Source organism: Jaculus jaculus, chromosome 10 (assembly GCF_020740685.1).
Source record: "Jaculus jaculus isolate mJacJac1 chromosome 10, mJacJac1.mat.Y.cur, whole genome shotgun sequence".
NCBI lineage: Eukaryota > Metazoa > Chordata > Mammalia > Rodentia > Dipodidae > Jaculus > Jaculus jaculus.
The window spans coordinates 95,770,871-95,794,114 of NC_059111.1; the positions used below are offsets into that span (position 1 = coordinate 95,770,871).

A 23,244-nucleotide genomic window follows, 5' to 3' on the forward strand; every position below is an offset into this window, starting at 1 on the left:
CACTGAATTTGATTCAACAAGCCTTGCCAGCAACTTTTGAGGTTGGAAGAGCAGATAAGCGCTCTCGGGGGGGAGGGGGAGCTGCGAAGGGTTCAGCCCCATGGAAGTGCATGCTTTAGTGCAGTCTCTTGAAGTTACTGAAAAGGCAGAATTTCACAAGAGGAAAAAATAAAAGTCCATTCTAACAGGATAGTTTCAACTACTCCAAATTAAGAGGCACCAAATAAGAAGTGAGTCAGCTGTATTAGCCATGTTAGGAAAACCACGTATTTTCCCAACATATTCAAAGTTGCTCTAAGGGGCCTGAAGGCAAATGTACTTTTCTAATAGGAAACATTTTTTTTCCATAATGCGCTACCCCATGCCACTTATCTCTTCTGCTTTGTCATGCATGCTTTGTCCCCCCCCACCCACACACTAGATCTTGCATGATTGGGAATTATGCAAGACTGCCCAGTATCTACGCAGTAATGATTCAGGAATCAGACCTCTCTAAATTCCATTCTGGTGATTTTCCATTGGGTTCCTTCTTTAAAAAGTGTCCCCCGCTCCGGAAAAATTTACAAAGAACAGAATAGGCCAGATATTTTCCATTTGACTTTTGTAAAAACTGTTGTCATGAAGAAATTTTGATGTTATTTCCCCCAAGATAGTAGACTTCAAATCTGCATCTTAGTCTGGGAACTCTGTGTGAAACAGACTGCCTGGCCCATTGCCCTTTCCTTCTTGAATCCTTACATCCTCTGGACCTCAAGGAGCTAATGTTTTGTGAAAAGGATACAGGTGCTCACTGGGTGGCCCACATCTCTTAACCCAACACTGGAAGACAAAGGGAAGAGGATTGAGAATTTGTGCATAGTTTGGCTGCATAAAAGACCCGAAGGCAAAAGAAAACAACAAAAAAGAATGCATCTTTAGTGGTGATGTGGTAAACACAGAAGGGTCACCATCAGGGAAACGTGCTCATACCCAAGGCTTTGCTGTTGCAAAACACATGAAATGTAAAGATTGCCTTCTAAGATGAGTATGTTGACTGGGTTGTACAAATGTGGACAGACAGGTCTGTAGAATTACTACTGCATTAATAATGCTAAAGCTAGATATAGTGGGATATTGCACTACTCCCCTATCTTTGTGAAGTACCACTGTGCATATATCCAAAGAGTTTTCCAGTGCTGGGGATAACAAGACCCAGGGCCTTGCCCTGTGCTTGCTAGGTGACCACTCAAATTTTTTCTTAAAAAATTAAAGAACTCAGCAGCCTTCCTTAAGGAAATTTTCTGAGAAACTCTATAAACTCAAAAGTTAAGTACTCTTTACTAATAATCTCCCACCATTGGGATTATTTCCCAATGATATTTTATATATATATATATATATATATATGTATGTATATATATATATATATATGTATGTGTATATATATATATATATATATATGTATATATAAAAATATAATTTTTCAAGGTTTGGTCTCCTCTAGCTCAGGCTGACCTGGAACTCACTCTGTAGTCCCAGGCTCACCTCAAATTCACAGTGATTCTCCTACCTCTGCCTCCCAAGTGCTGGGATTAAAGGTGTACATCAACACACCTGGCAAAATAATTTTTTTTTTTTTTTTTTTTTTTTTTTTTTTGGTTTTTCGAGGTAGGGTCTTACTCTGGCTGAGGCTGACCTGGAATTCACTATGTAGTCTCAGGGTGGCCTCAAACTCACGGCGATCCTCCTACCTCTGCCTCCCAAGTGCTGGGATTAAAGGCGTCCACCACCACGCCCGGCACAAAATAATTATTTTTTGAGGCAGGGTCTCACTCTAATCCAGGCTACTTGGAACTCACTCTGTAGCACAAGGTTGGCTTTGAACTCACAGTGAACCTTCTACTGCAGCCTCCTGAGTATTAATATTATAAGCGTAAGTCACCATTCCTGGCTCCCAAGAAATAATTTAGAAGGGAAACACGCACACACACAGTGCTCATGTACCTATACTATAGTTATGAGACTAAAACTGGGATGAGACAAATGAGAACTAGGTATAAATTTTGCATGCCAGAGATGAGTGTCCCCTGAAATGTTATTTCCTAGGCACTTTGCTTGCCCCTACTTAGTCCCCATGACCCCCCCATCTATGTAATGTGCCTAAGAAAATTCATTTCTATTCACATAAAGTTAAGAAGTGAATGCCAACCATAGAAAGAGTCTTAACAGTATAGTCATTAAAGTGACGGCAGTATAGATAGTGTATTAAACATGATATAAAAGTGTGAGTGGAACAGAGAGTCATGATGTTGTGACTTGCAGAAGAAAACAACATCTTACTTTTGAAAAAAAAAAAAAGGAAATGGGAAATATTGTCTGCCAGATTATTCCTTTAACATTTTGGCAATTAAAAAGACAACCTCCCAGACTGGGATGTGGCTCAGTTAGTGGAGTACTCACTAGCATGCCTGAGGCCCTGCGTTCCTTCCCAGTACCGCATAAGCCTGGTGTAGAGACACACATTGCTGTAATCCTAGCCCTTGAGAGGTAGAGGTAGAAAGAGCAGTTCAAGATCATCTTTGGCTATTTAGCAAGTTTTAGGCCATTTTGGGATACATGATGCCTTGTCTCATAAACAAAATCATGTGGATGGAGTGATGGTTCAGTGGTTAAAGGCACTTGCTTATAAATTCTGATGGCTTGGATTCAGTTCCCCAGTACCCACATAAAGCCAGATGCACAAAGTGGTGCCTGCATCTGGAGTTCATTTACAGTGGCAGGAGACACTGGTATTCCCATACATACTTTTCTCCCTCCCTCTTTCAAATAAACAAAACTATTTTTTTAAATGAAAAGGCAACCTCCTTCTAGCTGCCCAAAATTCTCAGAGAGAAAAATCCAACTTCGTTAGCCTAGCGTTCATGATACTGTGAAATCTGGCACAACCCTATGAATATACTGAAAACCATTGAACTCTAAATTTCAAAACATTGAAATATTTGGCATGTGAATTTGACCCCACTAGGGCAGCTATAAACAAACCAACCAAGGTCTCCAGGCTGGTGGAAGCAAGACTGTCAGGACTCAGAAATACGGCGGTTCCCTTCCACTGTTCAACTGCCACCCAACCCAAGTCTTCAGGGTTTGTCCTGGGAGAAAGAAAGAGCACGCAGAGAGTCGCAAATCAACTGCTCAGATCTGAAAGTGATACACGTCATTCCTGCTGATCATCGATTGACCAGACTTAGCCAATAGGACCTTCCTATTTGCAGTGGGATGGGAAAATGTTACCATTGTGTGCACTAAAAAGTAGAGATGTCTGAGACGTGGGAAGTAGTTGGAGTCTCTTCCACAGTGACAAACATTATGAGCCTTCATGACTTTAGGTATTATATTAAGCACTTGACATACATTGTATGAAGGTACTGCACCTGTGAATTTTAATAGCACTGATGATGATAATAGCTAATGTCAGTGGAGCTTAGAGAATACATAACATATTCCATGAGCATTACATAGATACAGCTCTTACTCTTCATCCCCACCAGGTGTGTGAACATGGCTCTTCATACATTTTACATATGAAGAAACTGAGGCATCAAGAACTGAGATAAGGGCTGGAGAGATAGCTTAATGGTTAAAGTGCTTGCCTGCGAATCCTAAGGACCCAGGTTTGATTCCTCAGTACCCATGTAAGCCAGATGTCCAAGGTGGTGCATGTGGCTGGAGTTGGTGTGTAGCAGCTAGAGGTCTTGGCCTACCCATTCTCTCTTTTCTCTGTCTCTCAAATAAATAAAGTATATTTTAGAAAAGTAACTAATTCATTCTTCTTATAGGTTTTTTAGTTTTTAAAGAACTGAGATAAATTGTTAAAGTTTTCATTTCAAGTAAAGGTCATGGTCATGATTTAAACCCAAGGAATCTTAACTATAGATCCCAATTCCCAAACACTACAGCAGTGACTTTCATATTTTTTTTTTTTAACTACAATTCACAGTAGAAAGTATGCTGCTTTATGACACATATACTTGGGAAGGGTTAACCAAACTAAGGTTGTAGAAAAAAAAACAAAAAAGCCTTATGGAAACCTACCTATTGTACAAGCTGATTAAAAAATATAAAAGGTCTTAAAAATGGCATGTTCTAGTGTTTTGTACTTTAAGTTCATTCAGAACCCCCATGACAAGTGATTTCATAATCCACTAAAGGACTGTAGCCTACAGTTTGAAAACCTGTGACAACCAACACACGGATATAATGACAACTCCAAGGATGATTCACGGGATTAGCGTATGGTTTGTATGAACTGTCCCTCAGGTTCATCTCTTGAATGTTTGGTCTTCAGTTGGTGGAGCTGTTTTGAAGGGTGTGGAGCCTTTAGGAGATGAGGCCTGGCCGACAGAAGTAGGCCACTGGGGTTGGGCCTTTCTGTTGCAGTTACCTTCTCATTGCTGGAACAAAGCACCCCACCAATAGCAGCTGATGGGGGCGGGGGAGGGTTGACTTTGGCTTGAGGGTAAGCCTTCACAATGACAGGGAACGCATGACACGAGCAGAGGCTGGATATCACCTCTGCCACAGCAGGTAAAAACCGTAGCAAGAGAGTGTGCTGAGCTGGGGAATAATAAATGTTAAGGTCTGTCCCCAGGGACGCACCTCTTCCACCAAGGCTCCACATTCCAAATTGTCACCAGCTGGGGGCAAACACAACCCCAAACACCATGATTTAGTTCAGTCCACCACATCCCACCCCTGGCCCCCATAAACTCATGACCATATCAGTGTAAAATGCATTTGGTCCAACTTTAAAAGTTCCCATAGTTTATGCCAATCCCAACACTTTTTTTTTTTTTTTGTGGTAGGATCTCACTCTAATCCAGGCTGACCTAGAACTTACTCTGTAGTCCCCGACCTCAGACTCACAGTGATTCTCCTAACTCTGTCTTCCGAGTGCTGGGATTAAAGGCATATGCCACCATGCCTAGCCCTGACACTGTTTAATAGTCCAAAAACCTCATCAGAAAGCCTATTAACTGCAAGTCTGTATAATTAAAACACAAGTAAAAGACACAGAATGACACAGAATAAACCTCCTCAGTGCAAAAGAAGACATCACAAGGAAAGATTGAACCAATGCAAGATCTAAACCAAGTAGGGCAAACATCAAATCCTACAACTCCATCTCAGCCTGGCATCTGGAACCTGTCCAGACTTTTGGCTGGCTCTCTCCGATTGCTGGTGCACTATGAGGTGGCAAGCCATTGCCTCACTCTTCTGCTGGTATGAGTGGTGCACCCTTGAGGCCCCTTACTTGCCATGATGGACTGGAATCGCCGAGAGTCGAAATAAGTCCTCCCTCCCTCTCCCTTCCTCAAGTGTTTCCATCAGGTGTTTTGTTCACAGCAGTGAAAAAAGTTCTAACGGTGAACTTACGTGAGCAGATACATCTATCTCCCCACTTCTGTCCCTTCACCACAATCTTGCGTGAGAACATCTATTAGTCCTCTGGGCAGGCATGAAAGGTATGACAAAAGAGGAAGAGGGCAGAGGTCCCACGGTGCCCGGTCCCTCAGTGCCAGCTGAGTGTGATGGGACTCAAAGATATAGGAAGTTGATCTTGCCAAAGAGCTGGCTCCATTGTGTCAATATTTGTTCATGATGGTGAGGCCCGATGTAGGGGGCACACGTCACGGAGTTAACTGTTCCGGTGGTACCTTCCACTAGATAGAGAAGGAAGAAAAAAAAAAAACAAATTCAGCAAACTAACAAGTTTTGTCGCTTTGTCATGGCTGTGTAGAGAGTTCTTACAGGTAACAGCATCCACTATGGGCTCAGTTCCTCTGAGCCTCAAAGGCTTCACTTACATTACTGATTCCATCCCTCAGTATCCCCACAAAACAACTACATATATCCTTTAGTTTTTCAGAACCAAGAAACAGGTTTGATTAATTTGTCCAACACCAAGAAGTTACAACATTTCTTTATTTTATTTTAGTTTAGTTTTTCAGAGTAGGGTCTCGCTCTAGCCCAGGGTGACCTGGAATTCACTATGTAGTCTCAGGGTGGCCTTGAACTCACGGCAATCCTCCTACCTCTGCCTCCCGGGTGCTGGGATCAAAGGCGTGCGCCACCACACCTGGCTGAGTGTTTTGTTTTAAGGAATAAATTTTGAGCAGGATCTTGCTAAGTTGCTCAGCTTGCCACTGAACTCGTGATCCACCACCTTAGCCTCCGAAGTGGCAGAATTACAGGCATATACCACCATTCCTGGCTTGATCACTACAATATTGGGGGCTCTTGTCTCCCTTAATTTTGCTCGGAGGGGAAAAATGCTTCCCACTGCCTAAGATCATCAAAAGGAATAAGAATCAAACCACAGTGGCATGGCTCTTCAGACAGAGCGGTTCCCCCATAACTGAGTTGTGGCTATGATGTTACGAACGGTGGACACCTGTATCAGTAACTTCCTTTTGCTTCCAGTCGGGAAAACTCCGGAGAAAGCAGGTGAGGGAAGCGTTCCCGCAGAGAGGACTTTGAGGCTACGTTAATTTGGGAGGCATGCCCAAGGTATTCGTGATTTCCCCTCTGGTAGACTGTACTCACAGCCCTTGGGACACCCTAAGGCCTTGCAGATCCGTGGCTGAGAACCTCCTCTTTCCCGAGTGGGAGGCCTAAGGCAGATGGGTGGCGAGAGAAAGGCTGGCAGCGGGGCTGGGGAACAGGTTTGTGGCACGCGTCCAGGAACATCTTGCAGTTTGATTTAGAGGTTGATGAGGAGATCTGAAGGATCTCTTTACCTATCTGGGTTTTGGGTGGGATTGGGAAGAGGGGGTGCAGGGGTAAAGCCCAAATGCTATCGAGCACACAGTTGGTACACACGTCTTGGCGTTACGCACTTGGATGTGGTGAGTGACTGACACTATCTGGCTGCTGGCTGCTGGCTCTTCCTCTCCTCAGTGGCCGGAGCCTGTCTTCCGTGAAGTGATCTGCTGCCTCTTCAGGAAACTGCAAGGGACATGACTACCTTTGAGACGATGAAAGATGATCTTGCTAAAAAGACAAACTCCCATCTAGGGATCACGTTTGGCACCATTACGGGAGAGGCATGTCCATTCACTCATTCAACAAGCTCATGTGTTTACCCACCAACTATTGACTCTTTTTGTTCCAACTGGAACTGGTTTTATTTAATTTGTCTTTAAATTTATTTGTTCCTGTGGTATGTGAGCACATGTATGGGTGGGCCAGGGCCTCTTGCGTCTACAAATGATCACCAGACACTTAATACCTACATGGGTGGTTCAGGAATTGAGCCCAAGCCAGCATGCTTTGCAAGCAAGGGCATTTAACCACTGATCCATCTTCCCAGTCCCAGGAATTGCTTTAGGTTTCAGTTGATCATATGCAACCTCTTCCTTCCAATAGGAGGAGAAGGATAACAAGCACGAGGAAGGCGGGGTTGGCTGCTTTGACCAGGTAGAGAGGCAGGAGGGGGAGAAACTGCTTACATTCCCAAGGTTCCATTCCAGTGGAAGAGTCCTGAAAAGACCTTGAAGTTTTGGGGTTTGAGTGTGGTGATCAAGTGGAAGAGAAGGAGGAGCAGGGGCCATCAAATGTTGGTATAACAGAGATAAGAGAGTTGCAAGGGATCATGGGAAATGCAACAGGCATTGAAATAGGTGAGCCAGGCACTAAAAGCCTGTTTATAAGGCTGGGTTTTATTCTGAACATGGCTGGAAACCATGAGAAGGCTTCCAGCAGGGAGAGTCATAGGCTGAGATACATGACCAAACGATCATTCTGGTTGCTGTCTGTGGACTAGACTCAGTTTCCTGAAGGGGAGCAGAGAGACCAGTTATTGGTGTAGGAGAGAAAAGACTGGGTGGGCGGGGGCAGCGGGGGAGCTCTTGATCTTGGGTGATGCCACATGCTGGGTTTTCTAGGTAGCAGACTCTGAGATTTAGTACTGGATGTCTTAGCTATAGCAATGAGGCAAGAGCTCTCATAAAAGGGATACAAATTGGAAAGGAAGAGATCAAATTATCACTATTTGCAGATGCTATGATTCTATACATAAAGGACCCTAAAGACTCTACCAGCAAACTGTTAGAGCTGATAAGCACTTTTAGCAACGTAAGAGGATACAAAATAAACACACAGAAATCAGTAGCCTACCTATATACTAACAGCAAACATGAGGAGGATGAAATCAGGGAATGTCTCCAAATCACAATTGCCTCAAAAAAAAAAAAAAAGTACCTTGCAATAAACTTAACCAAGGAAGTGAAGGATCCCTACAATGAGAACTTTAAAACACTCAAGCGAGAAATTGCAGAAGACACAAAGAAATGAAAAGACATCCCATGTTCTTGGATTAGAAGACTCAATATTGTGAAAATGTCATCTTACCAAAAGCAATCTACACATTTAATGCAATCCCCATTAAAATTCCAATGGAAGGCTGGAAGGATGGTGTGGTGGTTTGATTCAGGTGTCCCCCATAAACTTAGGTGTGTTCTGAATGCTAGGTTCCCAGTTGATGGGTATTTGGGAATTAATCCCTCCTGGAGGAAGTGTATTGTTGGGGGCGGGCTTATGGGTGTTATAGCCAGTTTCCCCATGCCAGTGTTTGGCACACTCTCCTGTTGCTATGGTCCACCTTATGTTGGCCAGGGGGTGATGTCCACCCTCTGCTCATGTCATCGTTTTCCTCTGCCATCGGGGAGCTTCCCCTCAAGCCTGTAAGCCAAAATAAATCTCTTTTTCCCAGAAGCTGCTCTTGGTTGGGTGATTTCTACCAGCAATGTGAACCAGATGGCTTAGCGGTTAAGGCATTTGCCTGCAAAGCCACAGGACCCAGGTTCGATTTCCCAGGACCCACGTTAGCCAGACGCACAAGGGGGCGCATGTGTCTGGAGTTCGTTTGCAGTGGCTGGAGGCCCTGGCGCGCCACCCATTCTCTCTCTCTATCCTTCTTTCTCTATCAAATAAGTAAATATAATAAAATAATTCCAATGGCATTCTTGGCAGAAATTTTAAAAAATCCTAAAATTCCTTTGGAAGCACAAAAAAAAAAAAAAAAAGCCTCTAATAGCCAAAACAATTTTGAGCAGCAAAAATAAGGAATTCAGCATGCTGGATGTCATTCCAGAGGACCCTTGGGATCAACTCTTGTAAGAAAAGAAGTGAAGTAAGCACTTGGAGCAGTCAGCCTCTCATGCAGGCCCAATGCAATTAGCCCATCTACTGGGAACTAGGATGCTATCATAGTTCTGAGACATCTTTGCTTGTACCAAGACAATCATGAAGTTCACCAATCCATATGTAACGGTTTATGTTGATTTTCAACTTCACAGGACCTAGAATCACCTGTGAGGGGTTATCTCAATCAGGTAAGCCTGTGGGCACACCTGTGAGAGATTATCTTGATTAGGTTAATTGAAATGAGAAGACCCCCACCTTAACTGTGGACAGCACCATTTCATGGTATAAATGATATCAACAAAAATTCTACTGTATACAAAGAGAATTGGGCTGCAGATATAGCTTAGTGGCTAAGATGCTTGCCAGCAATGCCAAAGAAACCAGGTTTGATTCCCCAGGATCCCTATAAAGCCAGATGCACAAAGTGACACAAGCTTCTGGAGTTCATTTGCAATGGCTGGAGGCCCTGGCATGCCCATTCTCTCTGTCTCTCTTCTCTCTCTGTTTTCAAATGATAAATAATAATTTTAAAATCATATATATATACATATATATATATATGTATGTATATGTATATTTATATTTGACAGAAAGAGGCAAACAGAGAGGAGCGGGGGGAGGGAGGGAGAGAATGGGAACACCAGGACATCTAGCCACTGCAAACAAACTCCAGACGCATGCGCCCCCTTGTGCATCTGGCTTACATAGGTCCTGGAGAATCGAACCAGGATCCTTTGGCTTTGTAGGTAAATGCCTTAACTGCTAAGCCATCTCTCCAGCCCAGTGATTTTTTTCTTAAAGGAGAGAGTTAACTGAGTACTAGCATTCATGATTCTTTGCTTCTTCACTCTGAGCTGAATGTGACCAGCTCTGTTTCAGCCTCCTATTGCCATGCCTGCTCCAGCATGGTGGACTGTAACCTGAAACTGTAAGCTAGATAAAACAAAACAAAACAAAAAACTCTTCCTTAGAATGATTTCTTGTCAGGTATTTTATCCCAGCAACAAGAAGGTAACAGATACCCCATAAAATTCATTAGATATTGGCTGTGGGTGTCTCTGGAAGAAGAGAGACCTTGGACTAGGCAGCTCTTTATCGCTGAGGCACTATCGAAGGCTTTCTTAAAAGCTGAAGGCTGTGTGCCCATAGAATTCTGAAATTTACTTAATTGTGTATGTGTGTTCTGTGTGTGTGAGAGAGTGTGTGCACATATGTATGTGAAAGCTAGACTAGGTTGAATATCTTACTTGGTGGCTCTTAGCTGTATTCTTTGAAGCAGGATCGCTTGCTGAGCTTAGAACTCTTTTATTTGAGCAGATTATTTGGCTAGCCAGTCAACTCCAGGAATCCCCTATCTCCACCGCCCCCATTCTGTGATTATAGCCACATGTACCACCACACATGGCACTTTGGTGGGTTCTGGAGGGTCCTAATTCTTGCATAACAAGTTCTTGACCCACTGAATCATCTCCCTAGCCCTTAATTCTTAACTGCATCACCTGGCAGAGTGCTCCATCTTTGAGAGACAGAATTCCTAGAGCTGTAGATTGGAGAAACTTATTCGTAGCCACCATCATTATCGGGGCTCATGTGCCCAGAAGACGAGGATTGAGAAAGAGGGTTAATGACAGAACCTGGGCAATGCTGACTGGTTGAGTTCCTTTGTCTACTTGGTTATACACCGAGTCTTTCACAATGGGTGACCTCTTTGAGGCATTGATAATGAATATGAAGGTTTTTTTTTTTTTTTAACCTAAAGTAGTGTGTAGATTTATAAAAACAAAGGCATCCCTTCCCACTCCTCTAGGGAGATCACATGGGTGATCACAGAGCACATGTTGAAATCCTCATTGACGTTGAGACAGTACCAGGGGAATTTATGCTTCACCAGCTAGCAGTTCTATCTGCCTTCTCCCACCTTACTGCGAGAAGAGACTGAAAGTCCTTCGTCTTTCTCTTGTCACCTCTCTAAGTTATTGGGCTTTGTTGGAGATGCCACTTGAGCCACAGTACTTGTCAGTCCCACCACTTAGTCACCTTTCATTGTTTCTCCCTTTCTCCCTCTCCTCTCCCATAACAAGACTGAGGGGTTGAAATCAGAAGATGGGGGTGAAGACAGCCTGGGAAGAAGGCCAGGGCTTTGTCAGCCAACCAGGACGCCCCACGGTCCATTATAAGCTTCGAGCACTCTGTGAAAATTGAGAATGATGAAAGAAGTCTTGTTTACTGTTTGTTGTGAGAGTCATCAGTTTCACCAGAATAAGGGCTTTGAGTCACCATTTGTCAGGACTTTTTTTTTTTTGAGAAGAAATGAAAGCAGACGCCCAAGGAATCAACTGACTCCACAGAGGCCTGGAAGTACACGACACCACTTGGGGTGCTTTCCTCTTTTGTCGCCGAAGAAAAGTACGATTATTGTCACAACCATCTGACAAACTTCACCACTTGTGAGAATGAGTCACATGTCATTTCAAATATTACTTGTATAATTTTTGTGGAGAATATTTATTTCTAATACAAAAAAATTCCTTCATATGCACCATATGGAGTATTTGTTTCTACGTGTGTTCATTCAGAAAAGAGTTTTTTTTTTGTTGTTGTTGTTGTTGCTTAAAAAAAAACCCTCTATTTCAGATCTTCAAATGGGTTTGGAGCCCAAAGAGATTAAAATGATCAGAGAGGGCTGGAGAGATGGCTTAGCGGTTAAGCGCTTGCTTGTGAAGCCTAAGGACCCCGGTTTGAGGCTCGATTCCCCAGGACCCATGTTAGCCAGATGCACAAGGGGGCTCACACATCTGGAGTTCGTTTGCAGTGGCTGGAGGCCCTGGCGCGCCCATTCTCTCTCTCTATCTCTGCCTCTTTCTCTCTGTCTGTCACTCTAAAATAAATAAAATAACAACAACAACAACAATGATCAGAGAACAAAAATGTCATAAATTAGCTGGGCATGGTGGCACACACCTTTAATCCCAGCCCTTGGGAGACAGAGGTAGGAGGATCACCATGAGTTTGAGGCTACCCTGAAGCTACATAGTGATTTCCAGGTCAGCCTGGGCTACAGCAAGACCTTACCTCAAAAACAAAATGTCATAAGTTAGATGACTTATGAACAACAGAGATTCACTGCTCATGGTTTTGGGAACTGGGAAATCCAAGTTCAAGGTACAAAGAGATATGGTGTCTTGGTGAGTTCTCAGTTCCTCCCAGTCAGTCTTCTCATTAGCTTTACACGCAGAAGGGGTGGGTGGCCTCTCTGTGGCTTGATGGGGTCAGAAGGCTCAGGTCCTAATCATTTCCCAAAGGTTCTACCTCCTAGTACCGTCATCACAAATGTTTCATCCATTGTCGTGTCCAATATCAAAACAAGACCAGAGAACCATTCTTGAAGCAGGCTTAGAAAACTATTTACCCAATGGTACTCTGATGCCTTCACACATTAAAGACATACTTCTCTATCTTAAAATGTATATATATATATATATATATATATATATATATATATATATATATATATATAATGGATTTATTTATTTGAGAGAGGAAAGTAGAAAGAGAGAGAATGAGCTCACCAGGGTTTCCAGCTACTGCAGATGAACTCCAGAGACATGCACCACCTTGTGCATCTGGCTTACGTGGGTCCTGGGGAATCGAACCTGGGTCCTTTGACTTCACAGGCAAATGTCTTAACTGCTAAGCCATATCTCTAGTCCTCTCTCTTTAAAAAAATATTGATTGGGTACTGGGGAGTTAAATGCAGGTTGTTAGTCTTAACTGCTGAGCAATCCCTGCAGCCCTCTATCTTTTTTTTCCCAAATATCTAAGTCCTTTATTGCCATGAAGTCACAGCATCTGAATATGCACACTTTGTGGAAACAGACACCTCTTAAACACTGGAAGTCACACTTCTGGTATGGGGACAGCTACTATATCTCCTGTGGCCATTAAAGCACAAGGAGAGAATTCTGAGCACCTAATAGCTTGGCATTACAAAGTTTTATTCCCTCGAGTTTTTATTAAGCAAATCCCAATAGATAATATATACATTATTTCAGATTACTAGAGATAAACTCACTATGGGAAATAATTTGTGGCACATTTTGAGCTACTCCTTATGAAGAGAAATAAACTGTTCAACACTTGTATATAAGGCTTCAAAGAGTTGGTCTGGGGACTCTTGGCCAGCTCTATAAAGATGGTATGGTGGGTAAACATTCCACATTTCCTTCTCAGCAAGACCATATGCTGGTGGGGTGCTGGTCCTTTGATGGGTGGGTTCTCGCCACAGCTCTGCAGCCTCCCGCTAGTTCCTTGTTAAGTCGTCCTCCCTGAATGAGCTGGGCCACCTCATTTGTCACGTGACACGCAAACAGAAGCCAGTTTCGAGCCTGCACTTTGTAAGCAAAGCTCATGAATGTCAAAGAATAGCAACAGAGGGCGAATGTCACCTGCCCGATGATCTCTGGAGACTTCTTCATGTCGTTGATGGCAGCAATGGGGGGACCCCAGTTGGCAAGTGGACCCCAGAAGTACATACTCATGAGGTATTCCTGGAACCCCTTGCTCCAGACACAGGGCATAGTCCACCAACCTCCTCCACACCAGTACCACAGCAGTCCATCTGCCTTTGGTTCAGCAGCTTCTCAGCCCAATGACACTCTGGCTATGGCCCTATCTTTTTAAAAAATATTTGTATTTATTTATTTGCAAAGACAAATACATGGCAGATAGATAGATAGATAGATAGATAGATAGATAGATAGATAGATAGATAGATACATACATACATACATACATACATACATACATACATACTACATACATACATAGACAGATACATAGATAGATAGATACATAGATAGATAATAGGTAGGTACGTAGATAGATAGATAGACAGAAAGATAGAGGGCTGGAGAGATGGCTTAGTAGTTAAGCGCTTGCCTGTGAATCCTAAGGACCTCAGTTTGAGGCTGGATTCCCCAGGACCCCTGTAAGCCAGATGCACAAGGTGGTACATGCATCTGGAGTTCATTTGCAATGGCTGGAGGCCCTGGCGTGCCCATTCTCTCTATCTGCCTCTTTGTCTCTCTGTCTGTCGCTCTCAAGTAAATAAATAAAAATAAACAAAAATTTAAAAAAGATAGGTAGATAAATAGATAGATAGATAGACAGACAGACAGACAGACAGTGAATGATGAGCATGCCAGGGCCTCCTGACACTGCAAACCAACTCCAGTTGCATGTGCCACTCCATGCATCTTGCTTCACATGGGCATTGGGGAATCAAATCTGGGCCATCAGGCTTTGCAAGCAAGTGACTTCAATTGCTGAGCCACCTCCCCAGTCCAACATTTCTCTATATTAAGGCTGTCTGGGCTCAGTTGAACACAAGGACTCATTTCTTATTTCACATAATGTATGTTCATAAACATGGAAAGTTCTGGGAGGTCAAAGTAAAATCGACATGTGTGATCATGGTGTAGTGGAGCTAGAGGGGGGATGTTTCTTGTGAGTTGAAAGTAAGTTGAGCTCCAGATTCAAGAATCGGTCATATGGAGATGAAAATATCATCTTTGTTTCTGACAAGGCTGGAGTGGAGATTGATGGTTGAACTTTGCTCACAAATGGTACAACATTGGCCCGCACCCCCAGATTGATTGTCCCTGTCAGTGCCAGGCCAACCTGGATCACCCACCAAGCGACCCTGTCAGGCAGCTCATTTGCTTGGGCAGATTTGCTTCTCTGAGAGAAAGTGTGCAGACTCCGGAGAGGCTGTGCCCAGTGCACACAGCTTCCTTCCCTGAACCTACCAGAGAAGCTCCTCCCCCCGACAGCAGAGTAAGACAGGGTTAAATGGAAGGTTTGAACAGCCAGTCCAACAATCATGGAAAGGTTAAAGACACATGACCAAGTTAGACTCAGTCCAGGAATGCAAAGCTGCTTAAACAGTTGAAAATCAATTTGGGTCATTAATGTAGTAACAGATGACAAAAGAGGTAAACATAAAATCAGACTGAGGAGATGGCACCATCAGTGAAATGTCTGCCTCACAAGCCTGGAGACTTGAGACTGGTCCTTGGTACTTATACGACCTTGTCAAGCGTGATGCCTATGAGCCCAGTACTGAGAAGGCAGAACAAGGGGACCCAGAGGGCTCACTGGCCGGCCAGCCTACAGTACTTGGTAAAAAGTGCAGGATAAGGCAAGATCCTGTCTCCAAACAAGGTGGAAAGTGTTTCTGAGGAATGGCCGCTGACCTACACGTGCAAACACAGGCACCCATGGGTGCTCACACACACACACACACCACCCACCCACCACACACACACCCACCCATACCCACCCACACACACCCACCCACCACCCACCCACCCACCCACCCACACACACACACACACACACAGAAAGAGAGAACAAAAAAGAACCAAAATAATATCCTATATGCAAAAGAAGAACTTAATAAAATGCAGCATTCATTCCTTATATATTAAAAACTCTCACTAAATGAGCAAGAATATGAAAACCTAAGGGACTAAGATGACAAAAATATGCATACTCTTTACATCAAAATCATAAAACACTGGTGAGAGAATCAAAGAAATTAAGTAAATAAAGAAGTTGCACTGTGTTCATTGATCAAAAAATTCAAATTGTTCAGATGCTAATCCTCCTCAAGTGGATGGTGGGCAATCAAAAAGTCACATCACATTTTCTTGTTGCTGCTGTTTTGGTAGAAATTGATAAACTAATACTCATATTCATATGGAAAGACCTAGCATAAAATGCCTCCAAAACTTTGCAAAAAGTCAAAATTGGGGGACTGACACTATTTTTTAAGGTTCATTGTAAAGCTAAGGTGATTGTGATAGCATGGTTACTTTTTAAGAGAACATCTATTAAACCTGTGAAAATACAAAAAAAAAAAACACTAAAGGAAAATATTAATGAATTTGATCATGAAGTTAGGAACTTTTTTTTTTTTCAAGGTAGGGTTTCATTCTAGTCCAGGCTGACCTTGAATTCACTATGTAGTCTCAGGGTAGCCTTGAACTCACGGTGATCCACCTACCTATGCCTCCCAAGTGCTGGAGACATGTGTCACCACGCCCAGCTCCCATTTTTAAAATATATTTTATCTTTTTTGAGAGAGAGAGAGAGAGAGAGAGAGAGAATGGGCTTACCAGGGCCTCCAGCCACTGCAAACGAACTCCAAATGCATGTGCCCCCTTGTGCATCTGGCTAATGTGGGTTCTGAGGAATTGAACCTGGATCCTTTGGCTTTGCAGGCAAATGCTTTAAGTGTTAAGCCATCCCTCCAGACCCAAGAACATGTTTCTGTGAAGTATATCACAAGGAGTGTGAGGTCCAGCTCTACCATGTTCCAGCTACACATCCATAAACAACAAGGAGGCCAGGCATGGTGACTTATGCCTGGAATCTCATACAAGGGAGGCTGAGGCAGAAAAATTAACGACTTGAAGCCAGTCTGAACTACATACCAAGACCTTAAGCTCAAAACCCAGCAGCACATACACAAAGCCAACAAACAAGACCAACACATGCCTCTTCTCTAGCTCTCCAGGATCCATCAAAGACTTACATATCCAAGCGTGGCACCTCACACCTAATCTCAGCACCTAGGAGGCTGAGGGGAGAGGCTTGCCATGATTTTGAAGAAACCAGACTGGACTACATAGTAAATTCCAGAGCAGCCTGGGCTATAGTGTGGCACTCTGCCTCAAAACAAACAAACAAATGAACAAAAACACTCTTACATCAAGAAAAATAATTACCAAACGATAAAAATGGGCCATGACTTAAGAAAAATTAATAAAACTAGAGATTATTTATTTATTTATTTATTTATTTGCAAGGAGAGAGAAAGAGAGAGAGAATACCAGGGCCTCCAGCCACTACAAATGAACTCCAGATACACGCACCACTTTGTGCATTGGTCTTTACGTGGGTCCTGGGGAATCAAATTGGGGTCGATAGGCTTTGTAGACAAACCCCTTAACCACTGAGCCCTCTCTCCAGCTCCCAATCTAGAGATTCTAATGACCAGTAATCATATAAGACCGTACTCAATTTCATTAGTAATCAGTAAAATTCGAAATGAGAAAGTACAGTCAAACGCCATCACTTCCCTTCCAGATTGTAAACATCAAAGGAGTTGATGGCGCTTAATGCTCATTGGCAATATAATTTTTCATGTTTACCTGGAGAAAGTGCATTGGTACGATTACTTTGGAAAGCAGTTATGGCCCGGAAAAAGCTGAGATGCGTTTTCATACCTCAGTCATTTCTATCCTAAAGGAAAGTCTTGCCCATATCTAAGTATCTGGATATCTACGTGTACCAATAACCTTCCCAGCAGTGTCGGTTGCCAGGAACAACTCAAATACCCACCAGCAGACATAGGATAGACACGCTGCAGATTATGTGCACACGGCATACCACGACCAAATTAGTGTGAGCTCATTAAAGTCACTAGAACATCAACAAAATGCACCTCACTTCACACGATCAAGTGAAGCAAACCCAATACGGTACCCAGGCTCAATTACTGAATCTATAAGTAGACATATTTCTTCCTGCATTTCATGCAGCCCCTAAGGTTTTCCCACTCCTGCCATTTCTGGCTGTGTCATTGCCCACAGGCAGTTTGTTCCCAGAGCCACCGGTTGTCAAGGAGCAGAATGAAGCAAAGAAGGTTTCTAATCACTTTATCTGGGACTTGTCACTTGCATGTCAAATCATCGCTGTTGAAACCCCAAGTCCTAAGACACAAAACCACTCCCAGGCTTATCTCTTCTAATACCTTCCTTCAAAGGGGTGCAACTGCTTCCCACATGTTCAGAGGGGGACCCGTGTGAGTGAAGGAAAGAGACAGTGCCATAGTCTATTAGCCTAGTCTCCTGTTGCTCATGAGAAGCAACTGCCCTGACCTCCAGGTAAAGTAAGCCAGCTTCGTTCTCTCCTTTTTCAGCTATATAAGCCCTTGGAATGGCCTGAATTGGCTTAATGATCTTAGGATTGCTTAGACTTTGTATTTACCTTGGTAAACTATCATACATGTTACATGGGCTTCTGGAAGCATGTTTTCTGAGTAATATACGTCTGAATTTCCTTTGTTTGTTTTTTTAAAAATTTTTATTTATTTTAGGGAGCGCAAACGAGTGAGCCAGAGAGAATTGGCATGCCAGGGTCTCAGCCACTGCAACTGAATTCGATGCTTGTGCCACCTAGTGGGCATGTGAGACCTTACACTTGCCTCACCTTTGTGGGTCTGGCTTATGTGGGATCTGGAGAGTCGAACATGGGTCCTTAGGCTTCCCAGGCAAGTGCCTTAACAGCTTAGCCATCTCTCCAGCCTTTTCCTTTGTTTTCCCCCAAACTTTCTCTAATACCTATGTATTTCTTCTGTGAGGTGCCTTTTTCAGTATATTGTGTTATAGCTATCATGAATCAGTTTCATGTTAAGAATTCACATCTTTCAGGGACTAAGAAACTATCTCAGTGGTAAATCAGTTGTCTTGGAAGCATGAAGTCCTGAGTTCTATCCTCAGCACCCACATAAATCTGCTGGATGTGATGGTGCATGCCTACAATACCAGCACTGGGGAAACATACACACATGTGCGCACACACTTGTACACACATGCCTACATACATACGAACACATATACACACATGCACACACCACCACCACAACCAGTAGAAATAATTCTCATCTCTCATTTATCCAATTCCAGTTTATTTCTCTTAACTATATGGTACCTCATCCCTGCATATATTCTTTTTTTTTATTAAGCACAATATTACTTGGGCATCTGAAGTCATAAGTAGGACCAATTCACCTCAGTTTTCCTTGGACTTTCCTGACTTTAAAGTTAAAGGTCCAGAAGCCCCCTCAGGTCCAGGCAAACAGAGATGATTGGCCACCCTCATGAGAGTTATTCGTGAAATGACAAGTCTATCCTATTTACTTGAGAAGTTCAAGGTCACTGGTACTACTTATTCTTGCTGCTTCTTATTTGTTTTGTTTTCCTTTGTTATGTCAAATTTTGCCAACTTCTCTAGAAGTTTTCCCTTTATTTTATGTTTATTTATTTATTTGATAGAAAGAGAAAAAGAGAGTGAGAGAGAGAGAGAGAGAGAGAATGGGCACGACAAGGTCTCCAACTGCTACGAACAAATTCCAGATGCATGTGCAACCTTGTGCATCTGGCTAGCGTGGGTCCTGGAGAATCGAACCTGGGTCCCTTGGCTTTGCAGTCAAATGCCTTAACTGCTTAGCTATCTCTCCAGGCCAAGTTTTCCCCTTTCTTGCAAACATTGTAAGGATCATACTCCGTTATAGTTAGAAGCAAATTTTGATAATATCTGGCTAAACTCAGTGATCTACAGATGATTATACTGATGCTCAGAGAAGCAACCAGTTAAAGACATTTATGTATTTGTTTGTTTATACTATAGATTGAGACAGGGTATATATATATATATATATATATATATATATATATATATATATATATATACATCCTGCTACTTGCTATGAAGCCCAGTGTGTCCTCAACTTCACAGTAATCCTCTTCACAGTTCAACTTCACAATTGATGGGATTATAAGCACATGTCACCAGGGCAAGTTTGAAATTGATACATCTTAAATCCAGAGGTGATTAGACCTGGCAATTATAGTATCTTTAGCCAGGTGTGGTGGCTCATTACTTTAATCCCAGCACTATGTAGGTATGTGAGAAGATTGCCCTGATTTTGAGAACAGCTTTGCTGTATAATGAATCTAAGACCAGCCTGGGTTACAGAATGAAGCCTTATCTCAAAAAAAAAAAGCAATAAACAGTATGTATAATAATGATAGTGATTCATGTTTCTTTGTCTTCAACTCTTCCTGCTCCTTAGGAACAACGTGTCCCTTAATATCAAGTAAAAGTTTCCTTAAACTTGTATCCTACTTATGACAAAATACTTGGCATCTCTTCCCACGTCTCTGGTATTCTTGACATTCTCACGGTTTTGCTGGGCCCCTCTGGCCATAGCCCCAGGCTTTGCTGCTTGGCTGAGGCTTGAATTGCTCTAACCTCCCACATGTGTTCTTCTCATACAAGGCTGCTTGAACCCTGCTGCTTGGGACTCTAGCAGACAAGGATCTAGTTTTCAGGCCTCCATTTCTTCTTGCAGAGTGGTTATCACCGTATGGTTATCACAGGTCACTGGATGATAGTATTCATCAAGATCTTTTCCCAAGCAGGGAGAAACTGGGGGAGGGAACAGGAGGCAGGCAAGTAGAGAGATAGGACAGAGGTGGTGGAAAGGTCTAAGTGGGGGCAGAGGAAATGGAAGGAGGAGAGAAGGGGGAGGGATACACAAAACCAAAGACATGATACTTCGGGTTAAGATGGCAGCGTAGGTACTGTGCCAAAGCAGCCTAGGGGGAAAAAAGACCAAAACGAAAAAACAAAAAAAACTCAGCAAAATACACACTTTTACTAAAAAGTGAGGTGTATTGGAAATTGAAATAGCAGTGGAGAAGTAGAAAAGATCCTGAGCATCCAGAGCCCACACAGGCTAGCAAAAGCGACCCCAGCAGGTCTGCTGACTGCGGCGGCGGCGCACCAGAAAGCCACAAGGCTTGGCTTGAGCTGCAGGAAAAGCCAAGTGAGCTTCCACTCACGCCAGAGCTCTCTGCAAACTCTAGAAACATGATGGGAGAGGGGCAGTGAACACTGGAGGAACAGATCACAAGGTAGAAAAACATGTGGAACAGCGAAAGAACTAGACCAGCATCGGCTCCCTCCCCTCCCCCACCACCTGTGCCCAGCTCCAGCGAACAGAGCAGTGGTTCCGGGACCGGCCACACCAACTTGAGCCGACATCGGGACCCAAGCAGGAGCAGAGGCCGACAGCAACATCAGCGGCTCCGGCACCAGCAACAGCAGCCCCAGTGGCCCCAGTGACAGCAGATCCAGCAGCAGCAGCTTAGCAGCAGCTGCAGCGGTTCCATCAGTGGCAGCTTCAGAGGCAGCTGTTGCGGATCCAGCAGTGGCAGCTACAACAGCAGCAGCAGCAGCAACAGTGGCAGGTCCAGCAGTGGCAGCTTTAGCAGCAGCAGTGACGGATCCAGCAGCAGCAGCTTCAGTAGCAGCAGTAGTGGTTCCAGCAGTGGGGGTGCCGATCTGCAGGGCCACAGTTGCCAGGCTCAGTTTCCCCGCAGGAAAAGCCAGTGCCCAGCTCCAGAAATCAGAGAAGCAGCCCAACAACCCAGGCAGCAACTTGACTGAGACCAAAATCATCCAAAAAGGTAACTGGGATTGCATCAGGGAAGGATCTCACTTGGTCACAAGCTGACTTGGATCCCTCAACAGACCAGAAATCTTAACCTCTTTGTTGATAGAGGATCTGGTTGTTATAATACCTACTGTTACATAAATACTCGGTGCTGTTTTTGATTGAATGTGTACAGTGTTTAGTTAAATTTTAGAATCTACCTATATTTTATTCCACTTAGCCTACTTGAATACTCCCATAGCAGGCAAACTCAACCCCTAGGAACACCTTTGTAGATACTCTGAGAGTCTTAACAGCCACACCTAACACCTTAAGCTCCTACCCTGAAGATATATAATATCAGATCAATTGATACAGCTAAGAATACCCAGCTAGCTAGAAAATCCAAGTATTAACTTAATCCAAGATGCAAAAATATATACATTATAACACAAGAAACACTAAAAAGCAAAACAATATAAATCCACCTAAAAGTATTAATGCATCAGAAATGGCCTACAGTGAGAACAAGTTAGAGGAAATGCCTGAGAAAGATTTCAAAAGAATGATTGTAAATATGTTCAAAGAAGTCAAAGAACAAATCAAAAGAGTCAAAGAGAAACTCAAAGAGGAAATCAAAGGAATCAAAGAAGATGCAAGACACCAATTTCATGAAATAAAGAAGGCAATACAAGACATAAATAAGAAAATAGGGGCTGGAAAGATGGCTTAGTGGTTAAGCACTTGCCTGTGAAGCCTAAGGACCCCGGTTCGAGGCTTGGTTCCCCAGGTCCCACGTTAGCCAGATGCACAAGGGGGCGCACGCGTCTGGAGTTCGTTTGCAGAGGCTGGAAGCCCTGGCGCGCCCATTCTCTCTCTCTCCCTCTGTCTTTCTTTCTGTGTCTGTCGCTCTCAAATAAATAAATAAAAAATTAAAAAAAAAAAGAAAATAGAAATAATAAAGAAAAACCAGTCAGAATTACTAGCAATGAAGAACACAGTTAATGAAATAAAAAACTCTGTAGAAAATCTCACCAGTAGAATGGATGAAGGAGAGGACAGACTATCTAAGCTAAAAGACCAGGTGGCAGATCTAATATAGTCCAACAAAGAGAAAGACAAACTTACAGAAAAGTATGAGTGGGAATTTCAAGATATTCGGGACACTATGAAAAGATCAAATATAAGAATTCAGGGCATAGTAGAAGGAGAAGAATTCCACTCCAAAGGCATAGTAGGCATCTTCAACAAAATCATAGAAGAAAACTTCCCCCATATTGGGAAAGAGGTGCCAATGCAGATACAGGAAGCCTTTAGAACCCCAGCCAGACAAAACCTGGAAAGAACCTCTCCTCACCATATTATAATCAAACTACCAAACACACAAACAAAAGAAAAAATATTTAAAGCAGTTAGAGAGAAAAAACAAGTTGCCTACAAAGGCAAGCCCATCAGGATTACAGCAGATTATTCAACACAAACTTTTAAAGCCAGAAGGGCTTGGAGTGATATATTCCAAGTTCTGAAAGATAACAACTGTCAACCAAGGTTACTTTATCCTGCAAAGCTATCCACTCAAATACACGGAGAAATAAGGACATTCCATGACAAAAGCAGGTTAAAGGAGTATTTGAAGACAAAACCAGCTCTACAGAAAATACTTGAAAGAATCCTCCATGCTGAAGAAAAGGAAAAGCACACATATAAGGAACCTGGGAAAAACAAGCAATACTCAAATACTAATTAACATAAGAGAGCACAGGTAGAACCGGAAC

At 43.0% G+C, this 23,244-nt stretch overlaps 1 protein-coding gene across 1 annotated transcript; it reads right to left on the reverse strand.

Annotated features, from left to right (window-relative positions):
- Positions 1 to 13,409: 13,409 nt before the first annotated feature.
- On the reverse strand, positions 13,410 to 13,715 carry LOC123463980 (mitochondrial pyruvate carrier 1-like). The gene has a single exon (XM_045160076.1). It carries the CDS (start codon positions 13,713 to 13,715, stop codon positions 13,410 to 13,412), a length of 306 nt encoding a protein of 101 aa, XP_045016011.1.
- Between the last annotated feature and the right edge of the window lie 9,529 nt (positions 13,716 to 23,244).